At 37.9% G+C, this 10,659-nt stretch overlaps 1 protein-coding gene and 1 long non-coding RNA gene across 2 annotated transcripts; one reads left to right on the top strand and one right to left on the bottom strand.

Moving 5' to 3' along the window:
- Positions 1-923: 923 nt before the first annotated feature.
- Positions 924-2,145, bottom strand: LOC140801157 (uncharacterized). Its single transcript, XR_012111390.1, has 2 exons — positions 1,763-2,145; positions 924-1,647 (listed from the first exon to the last, which is right to left on the bottom strand). It is a non-coding gene; the product is annotated as an uncharacterized lncRNA (long non-coding RNA).
- A 1,956-nt stretch (positions 2,146-4,101) lies between these two features.
- On the top strand, positions 4,102-6,274 carry LOC140800761 (alpha-L-fucosidase 1-like). Its single transcript, XM_073155594.1, has 3 exons — positions 4,102-5,015; positions 5,099-5,338; positions 5,411-6,274. Exons 1-3 carry the CDS (start codon positions 4,489-4,491, stop codon positions 6,081-6,083), a joined length of 1,440 nt encoding a protein of 479 aa, XP_073011695.1. The 5' UTR covers positions 4,102-4,488; the 3' UTR covers positions 6,084-6,274.
- The last annotated feature ends 4,385 nt before the right edge of the window (positions 6,275-10,659 follow it).

A 10,659-nucleotide genomic window follows, 5' to 3' on the forward strand; every position in this document is an offset into this window, starting at 1 on the left:
GTTAGTTAACTTTATCTTCTTGTTTAAATTTCTAATAAATCAGATAATCCGCATGTGGATCCGATCCACTAGGAATTTTACTCTTATAAATAGGGTGGATATGTTGATAATAACCATGGAATGAATATGAGTTTAGCCAAATATTTATTATCATCTTTATCCTTTATCATAGTCGTTAGATCATCTTATCTTTCTAGTAGTAGATCATAGCCGTAGAAGCATCCCGACTTTCCAAACCCTAGCCACATCCCTCCACCAACAGCTACCCTACCTTACGACCGTCTACCACCACCCTTGGTCGTCCGCCACTCTCCGACGACCGCCGCAACGTCAGTTATTTACCGTTTTACCCTATTTGACATTGCTCTACTATTTTAATCATAACTTTCTATCCGGATCTCCGATTGACTTTATTCTAAAGCCATTAGATTTCGAAATCTTAGGATCATCCTAAGGGCATTCTATATCTGGTTCGTAACAGATTAGGGCACAGAGGTAATTACCTAGTTAATTATCTACTAACAGTTGCGAATTGATGTAGATCACCGGAGGGTTAAGTGCTTAAATTTAAAATACAATAGGTAATTTGAAGCTCGAGAATTGTCTAACCAAAACATGGAAACAAATAAAGTCAAGAGTTTGGTTAGAATTGAGCCCAAACTTAACCTACTCTTACTAATTCTTTTTCTTTTTTAATTGATTGAAACTCGTAGACTAAGTAGGAGGTAATACAGAGCCAAACATCATGTGTGCCATGTCATAACTACACGCTAGAGGCAGCTTGATTTTATATGTTTTAAGATGCTTACATTTATAGTGTTAAATAAGAAATTAATATAAACAAAGGTCCATCTTCTATTTCTTAGAGAAAATGTGCTTTGACGTCCACTTCAGGATGCTGTATGTGAGCTGATCGTAACCCGTGGAAAGAATACTTCATGAGATGCATAAACAAAAGAACTAATTTTTATATTACACTTTAAATTTATGAACTATCTCACCTCTTAACCTTTTTTATTTTTTTAATACACAATGATTTCTTGAACACTAAAAAAATGACTAAATTGCCTCTCCACTTATAATGGCTAAATAGTTAAATAGTTTAACTAATATAAAAATATTATTTTTTAAAAATTTCTTTATTGCCCCCCTATTCCTCATCCTCCTCCTATGGTCAAACGCTTGGTTCCTCCGATTGCTCACCCGGGGGATTACTTCATTGGCCTGAACCTAAACACCCTCACCCAGAACAACTGCCAGGGCCCACTACCTGCCCTGGGCTCGGTCATCGACAAGCTAACATTGCTATCAATGAGCTACTCTCACAACTCTTGCCCAGTCTACGGTTTAAGCTGTCTGATGCTGGTAGGAGAGAGGAGCATTTAAGGCAAGAGGGTGATCGGGTGTAGCGGTAGTTGGAGAGATGGAACCCTCTTCGATGCTCTCATGGGATTCGCAGATCAGGTGGGATTACCAGCATCTGTTCAATGAGGCCGGCGAGAGTTCTTGGACAATCCCGGTGGCAATGCCGATGCCTTCGAGAGCGGTAGTTGTCAAGATCGATGTGATTGACGGACCCCTATGCCTTGGCCGCGTCTTCTTCCACTTCCTCATCTCCAATCCCAGTCATTATTTCGCTCTGCCTTCCTGCATATCTAGAAAAATTAAAGCTATTTCTAGTGTTGTTGCTTCGTTGTGAGAGAGATAGAAGGGGGAATAGAAGATGCCAGAAAGAAAAAAGTATGCGGGGATTAGAACTTGCTCTCCTCGTTTCCTCCCTGGCTCGCCTCGTTGATTTCTTTGATTCCGAGACTCGATGTTAGTGCCGATGCAAGCTCATCGATCTTCGACCGATGATGCTATGGTTGACATGTCTCTCCGACCTCTTATCTGCTGCCATAGTGATTATGATCTTCTCCCGTTTCTCCACCCGACGGTGGCGACGACAAGGTGGAGCCCAGGGAGGAAGGAGACATGCAATGTCGACACTGACGGCGAATGGGTTAGGACTAGAGGAAAGGATGATGCGACAATAGGCGGCGTGGAAGGAGAGGAAGACGGGGAGCGGGAGGGGGGGATTCTTACGGTAGGAGGAGGATCTCGTGTAGATGGGGAGAGGGTATTTTTGTCAAATTATTGTCACGTTAGTATTACATCGCAACTTATGGACGTAAATAGGTAACATAATTCTAACATAAGGAGTTAAAGTGACGTATTCACACTAGTTTGGATGGTAATTGTGTACTAAAAATAAAATTTAGAGAGTCACCGTAGAAAATGATAATAGTTCGGAAGGTGAAAAATAAATTATCTCTTTAAACTAAGTAAAAATATACGATGATAGTGAGGTTTGGAAAACTAACAGGTACTTGAACCTAAATATGGGCAATAAGGGGGTAGATTAAATATTTAATAATTAATAATGTTTCATTTTTTTTGCTTGGTGTTTGGTTGATATAAAATGAAGAAAGAAATTAATCAATTTTAGAATATTTTTAAATTTGATGTTTGGTTTAAAGAAGTGACTTCCCTATCTATCAGCTTTTTTTTTATTTTCCACTTTTTTTAGGGGAGTGAATCAATTTATTAAACTCTACTTCGGCTAAATATACCATAAAATAAAAGATAAAATAACTATTTACTAGTTTATATGAACTATCCCTGGTATCCCGGTTTGAGTTTGCGTTTGGTTTGAGTTCAGGGAGGAGAGTCTCTCAATTGTTTAAAAATCTATAACTTGGTTCAGTAACCGACTATCTTTTTATATCTTTTATAATTAATCAAGTTTATTTTTTAAAAAATCATAATCGAGTTCGTAGCGTAGCGTGACTAAATAAGCTATATCTATTTTTGCCCCCACCAAGCATTTATTTTTGATGTCATTTTTGGGTGGGTTGACCAGAGTTCCCATAGTAAAATCAAGAGTATTTTAATAATTTATTAAATTATTTTGATTAGATTATTAACTGCCCCAAATATTTAAGCAGATAAATATATTACCAGACCAACATCTTATACCATGCCTTAAATGTGCCCCCTAATGAGTCCCTAATATCATTATCTTTGTAACTATTTGGAAAATTTAGCTTTAACACTGTGTTAGAATATCCAAAAATTTAAGATGTTAATTAATAGACTAATAATATATATATATTTAACAATTTTGAGTGAATTATTTAATTTAATAAAAGTTAGGTGTATCATTTGACAAGTTTCAGATATTATCTTCATTAAATTCTTGATTGATAGAGTGCACGTTTTGTGCTCTTATTAACAAATTTATACAACATATAAAAGAATAGCAAAGAATGCTCGGTCTATACACCCAATGATTTAGTCATAGTTTTCTTTTTATATGATTGCCACAAATATTATAATTGACAACATATTCTTTAAAATTCTATAATTGCCATTGAAATCACTAGACATTCAAAGTTACAATTATTATTAATATTTATAAAAAAACATTCATAAGCATATTATCATCAAAATGACAAAATTCAGCTCCTTCTCCAAGTAATTATGTGTTATTGATTTATTTTTCTTGTATAAAAAATGAATCTTCTTGTATTATGATATGATATCAGGTATTAAATGGGTTTTGAACAGCCCAAACAATTCATACAAAGGTAAAATAGTCTTTTTAATTTGGGTTTTAATTTTAAGAGTTAGATTTAACTGACAAATAGTATTTTTAAAATAGCCCAATCATTTGAACGACATAACATTTTAAAAATATAGTAATACTTGTAGTATTTAAAAAAAAATAGTGACAATTATGTAAAATTCAATTCATCCATGAATAGTTTTATTTCTTCAAAATCTACAACTTAATTTCTCTATTATAAATTAGACTAATTCTTTCATAAATCTTTAAGGTACAATGGCAATATGAGTTTGAATTCCAGTCATGGGACACTATTAAATTTCTAATTCTTTAAAAAAATTTATCTCTAGTGTGCATAATTTTGAGAGAATTCTAAAACCATAGACTAATCTTCTAATCATTCAATCCTTTCTTTGTACATCCTTAAATGCTCATTGGTCAAGTTTATCTACATGGAAATGGACAAGATGAAAAATGCCATCCATCCATGCTTTCATGACAAGTACTGCATTATTCTCTCACCATGAAGCAAGAGAAGAAGAAGAAGAAAAATCCAAATACAAAGTAAGAAATTTGTTTGTGTTACTAGAAGATGACACATGATACTCTTGGCAGGCATAAGTCCAAAACCTTGCTCTGTTTCCTTCTTCCCTGGAATCTTTAAAATGCTCAGATAAAAACCAACACGTGAACTCATTGATCACCAGTTACTCTGTACCTTCCTCAGGGTTAAATGCTCAAGGAATCAAAGGAAATATGAATGTTATCCAACAGTGATCAATATATGTTGATCTTTAGAACTCCATATATATTCTTCCAACTCCTCTGTTTTCCTATAATTATATTCAATAGGTAGAGCTTCATACAAACAGAAGTTAAAGATGAGAAGGCTAAGTTTCTGGCTCTTGGTTTTACTTCTTCACTTCGAACAGTTCCAGTCCAAGATTGCAACACCACCCTTGCCGGTGCTCCCCATCCCCTCGGTGGCGCAACTCCGGTGGCAACGCCGGGAGATCATAATGTTCTTCCATTTCGGCATGAACACCTTCACGGACCGGGAATGGGGGACCGGGTACGAGAGCCCGGGGCTCTTCGATCCGGCGGCGCTCGATGCCGGCCAATGGGTCGATGCGGCCGCTGCGGCCGGCGTCGACCTTGTGATCCTCACCGCGAAGCACCACGATGGTTTCTGCCTGTGGCCGTCACGGTACACAGACCACTCCGTCGAGCGGAGCCCGTGGAGGGGCGGGCGCGGTGACGTCGTCCGGGAATTCGTCGACGCCGCTCGCTCCCGGGGCGTCGACGTGGGGCTCTACCTCTCGCCGTGGGACCGGCATGAGAAGACCTACGGCCAGGAGATTGAGTACAACGAATACTACATGGCACAGCTGCAAGAATTACTCACTAGGTATGCAAAGTTGCAAACCATCGTGCAAGATTTGTACTTCTTATTCGCAATTGAGTCTCATTGCAATGTGTTCGTATTCTTAGATATGGAAGTGTATCAGAGATTTGGTTTGATGGAGCCAAGGGAAAGAATGCAACAAACATGACATACTACTTCCAGGATTGGTTCCAAACAGTGAAGCAGCTGCAAGGATCCATCAACATATTCTCCGATGCCGGCCCCGACATCCGGTGGGTCGGCGACGAGTCGGGGTTCGCCGGACCGACCTGCTGGTCCAGCATCAACAGAACCATGCTAAAGATTGGAGAAGCAGGCATTGAGAAGTAAATTCCTAATCCATTACTACCAAGTATAAGTCGTTAGAATTGCTGATTATATATAGTTACTGAATTCAGCTACCTCAACACCGGCGATCCGCGGGGGACTGACTGGGTGCCGCCGGAGTGCGACGTGTCGATCCGGCCGGGCTGGTTCTGGCACAAGAATGAGACGGCGAAGCCGCTGAGCCAGTTGCTAGACATATACTACAAGTCAGTCGGCCGGAACTGCGTGCTTCTGCTCAACGTGCCGCCGAACACCACCGGGCTGATATCTGATGCCGACGTCGTAAAGCTAAAAGAATTCCGTTCAGCTATCAACACCATCTTCTCGACGGACTTCGCCAAGGGGAGCAAGGCTCAGGCCAGCAGCCAAAGAGGCGGCAAGAACGGCGGGTTCGCGGCATGCAACGTGCTCGACGACGATGACACGACCTACTGGGCGCCGTCGGAGGTCGCCGGCCGCCGGCAGACATCCGGTTACTGGCTTAAGCTGGGTGAATTGGACCCAACTGTTAGATTCAATGTGATCAGGATCCAGGAGGCAATCACAATGGGGCAGAGAATTAAGCAGCACAAGGTCTACGCCGACGGGAAGGCGGTCGTCACAAATGGGACGACGGTGGGGCACAAGCGGCTCCACCGGCTAGAGTCGGTGGTCCACGCCCGGGCGGTGAGAATATGGATCAAGGAATCAAAAGGGCCCCCATTAATTTCTTCTGTGGGCCTCCATTTTGATCCCTTCCATTAGAATTCATTGGAAAGTAATGAGACAAAAGATCTAAAAGCTGAAGACTCCCTCCACACACACCCTTCTCTTCCATGATACAAACATTATCTCCTTGGAATGAATCTTTCTTTTTTAATGCTGGCCGTTGCTTTAACCAGTTAAACTAAGAAAAGTTATGGCTCAACTACCATTAGTGATGGCTTAGTGCTCAACTCCTTTTCTGTGCCTTTCTTCATCACATACTCGTTGCATGATTGACGTACTGCTGTGGTCCAGAATAAGGAGCTCAGTAGTGCTGAATAGATGGCAAGTTTTGGATGTTATTCTTCTCTAGTCTCCTTCAATGGCCCATTGACAAAATAGAGTATACCTTTACTTTTGGTGCCTTCTTGTGTGTCAAGCAGTGAAGTGGTTGGCAATTTTCTATCCCAAGTGATTAGAAAAGATAGAAACTTCTATGCCATGTTTAGATGGAAAATACGAGAGAGAAGGAAAAAAAATAAGGAAAAGGAAAAGTTTATTTCTTTAAAACAATATTTGAGAATATAAATTGGTATTATGGAGTTTATTCACTGTTGATTCAGATACAGAAAAGAAAGGGAGAAGAAAGAAAATTAACTTTTGTGCTCTCTTTTCTCACTTTCTCTCTACTTTTGGAGAGAGAACTGTCCATTATCTCTTGATCTCTTCTCAAAATGCACTCATCAAGGGAGATGATCAAAGATTATTCTTCTTGATAGATATAATCGTTTGTCTAATTTATCCATACAAAGTGATGAAAGAAAAGGAGAAAAGGAAAAATAAAGGACAACCTAAAGGAAAGACTTATTCCAAACCTCTAATTAAAATCTAATTACTAAAAGAAAATTCTCAAAACTAAAATCATGAAATCCATGGAAAGAGAAAAAAAAAAATCAATAAATTGTTTCTACTTTTTTTTTTTTTACTTGTTAGTCTGGAATAGCAGGAAAATAGAAGCAAGTAGCCTTGCATCAATGGCTGCAAGGTCATCACTAATTTCATATTTCACACCTACAAATTTGAAGGAGAATCTGAGGTGGAGAACAGCATAGAAGTTTCTTTCCACAGGAAACAAAAAAGAAAAAAAAAAAGGGAAAAGAAAAACTTTGGGTGTAAATAAGATCAGTTCACCTGAAAACTGAGCACTTGCATGACATAAAAAAAGAACTCAAATGGATACAATTATATATCTATTGCCAGGAAAATGTAGATGTCTTATGAAAAGATCCAATTTTTTTATTATTATTATAAATAACACCATACAATTTGACTATATTAGTTAGCACTATAAATAAATCTCTCTCTCTTTTACTTATTTATAAATAGAGCTTTCTATTTGCTAAAAAAATGCCAACCCACACTACTGTTTGATGTTTGAGATAGATATTAGTTAATCCGATCATCTGATGAACTTAATTGTAGAACGAAATTAAGCGTCTAAAACAGTTTGGGGATAAATCACAATACTAATTGTCAACAAACAAAGATCAAATCAAACCTCTAAATTACTAGAACTGCATCCAAGCATATCACATCCCAAGATCAATTGTTTTCAACTACTATTGTTTAATCTAAAAGGTCATATTGGAGGAGTGAGACAGGTAATTTAGAAAATATAAAAATATCTATTCCGTTAAGTGGTTATTAAATTAAACTTAACTTGAGGTGTTGCTCAGTATTTGTTTGCAAATAGAAAGCCCTATTTATAAATAATGAAAAGAGAGGGCTTAATTTATAATTTCGTAAATTGTTAATTTTTCTCTACACAAATCTTCTAAATTAGCTAAAAAGGGGCAGAAATATAGCAGATCGTACAATAATTGAATAAAATTTAATAAAATTTAACAGTAAAATAGATAAATCTACACCAGCCAAAAAAGCATAAAGTCTACCAACTCCAATCTCAAATGTATAAAAAGAGTACCTGACACAAATTCCACAATGGCCTAAGCACCTAACACCCATTTTGGAATCACCAAATGGGTGGAATTCTTGCTTGAAACCATTAAGTGATGAGATTTTAATTAATTTTCGTAGATTTGGATGTATGTCAATGTATGCAATAAAATCCGATAATTTGAGGTCGACTTTGGATAAAATTTATTTGCCACTTAAATTACATTTTTTAAATCTCAAAATTAACCCTTAATATATGACATATTTATTGAAACTTTTAGCCTCCGTTCACTTATGGAAAAGGAATAGGCTTCTTCTAGAATAAACCTCCTTATTCTGGTATGATAAGTAAACAACATCTTACCTTATTCTAATATATTATTTTAACATTCTCTTTCATCTTATTCTATACAACTTTTTAAAACTAATTTATTCATACCTAAAATTATTATTTTACCCTTTTGAGCTGATAGCACTAATTTAACATCTAATCAGCTACAGTTTGATTTCCCTCTCTCTCCTCTTTCTCTTCTCTAGAAAGGCAGCCATGGCCTCCATCACCGAGCCAAACGACGAGCTCCTTCAACCTCTGCACACCTCTCCTCTAACAAAGCATTGCGACCACGCTTCGTACGCCTCTCCTCCAACGAAGCACTGCGACCACTCTTTGCATGCCTCTCCTCTAACGAAGCAGTATGATCACGCTTCGCACGCCACTCCTCCGACGAAGCACTACGACCATGCTTCGCACACACTCTCCTTGCAGAAGCTCATCTCTCCTATCTCTCCGATTAACCAGCATTAAACATATATGCACAGGAGGGTAAAAACGAAGTGGACTGCGGGGTTATAACCAAGAAGAGTGCGGGATTATAACCCTGCATACTAACACAGTGCAGATTTATAATCCCGCATTACTGCATTGTGCGGAATTTTTACCCCGCATAACCGAGTCAGGGTTATAACCCCACATACCAGCATATTGCGGGGTTATGACCCCGCAGCGCGAGAACAAGTTTACATCTTTCCGCATGGAAAAATTTGACACAATACACTATTTACACAAATTATAATATACAAATTACCTACGTGAATGTGGCGTTTTGTCTTGCGTTTCTCCATTGATGCGCACCTAATTCAGTTGAGAACATTTCAAAGTAGTGACTTTCGATGTTTTTTTTGTAAATGCAAAGAGAGGTTATGCAAACTACAACTTAGAGATACCGTCCTCCTCAACCACATCTCCCTATGGTGGGGCAACATCTCTGCCCTCCCCAAGTAGCATCAACGAGCACCCGAGTGCGGAGTTATAACCCCACATAGTGCAGGGTAACACTCTGCACACCGAAGTGCGGGGTAATACTTTGCACACCGGAGTGCAGAGTTATAACCCCATACTATTACCCTGCACAATGCAGGGAACTCCGCAGTAGAAAGGCCTCATACTATTTACTATTTAACATATAGTCAATGGTATTTTCGTCATTGGGTTTAAAACATCACCAATTCCCAATACAATTTTATTATTTTAATATTAATTTTATATCACATCAAATGTAATTATTACACCTTATACTAGTATTGAACTAAACATTGCGACAGCTTATACCTAACATTAGCCCTCTTTTTCTAGTTTTAAGAATTAGAATACTTATGTCTATTCCACTCTTATTTTACAAGTGAACGAGAGCTTATGTATAGTAAAAAAAAAAGAACAAAATGAAATGAATTCTTATCTCCTACAAACAACAAGATTAGATGAATTTCATTTCAGTTTCGTTATTTTCCAAACAGCAGAATTCATTTCCAAATGAAATCAATTGAATTCAACTTAATTGATTCCGAAACGTACCCTAAAAGCTGCCTACAAGGTTTAGTCCAGATAGACCTATTCAATCTGGTTTTGCATCAACTGTAAGGCAATTTGAATGTCTACCTTGGTCTATGTACATGTATCTGGAAAGAAAAAAAATTTCCAAGTCAAAACAAAAGAATGCAAAGATCATTTAAAAGTATGAACAATTTATCTCTTTGATTGTTGGAAAATAATCCCACTGGCACTAATGAGGTGCTTCGAATGCCTGGTGAAGAGTAGGCAAGAATGTCCACTCACTACCGCACCGATGCATGTTCTCATACCCAGGAAAGAAAAGTAAAGGAAATAATGAACCCTACCCCTAAATCCAACTTTTTCATGCTGAAACCTTCAATATTATCTCCATATCAACAGATAAAAAGAAAGAAGGTAGAATGATATAAAGATGTTTCTCAAAAGAGAGACCTGATCAACTATCTTATGGACATTTACACCTTATAGATAGTTTGAAAAGGCAAAAAAAATTAATCTATGGCCATCCAATCTTTCGGACATCATTTTGTGTTGAAGAACGGTCAGTAGTAAGCCAGAAGGACAGTGCTTTGGGGGCATACTCGAGATAAGGAATCTGTCTCCAATCTTTTGGACATCATTTTCCTTCGAAGAATAGCATAGCATATTAGGAGGTCAGTAGTAAGCCAGAAGGTTAGTGCTTTGGGGACATACTCAAGATAAGAAATATGTGTTGCTAATTTCTAACTGGCTAACTCACCTTTGGGCAGTAACCATTTAAAAATAAATACCTCAAAATAATAGAGGATATCAATGCATGGAAGCAAACTCATATATATAAGGTTGTAGTTT

Source organism: Typha latifolia, chromosome 14 (assembly GCF_019914945.1).
Source record: "Typha latifolia isolate L0001 chromosome 14, TyphaL0001v2, whole genome shotgun sequence".
NCBI classification, from domain to species: Eukaryota; Viridiplantae; Streptophyta; class Magnoliopsida; order Poales; family Typhaceae; genus Typha; species Typha latifolia.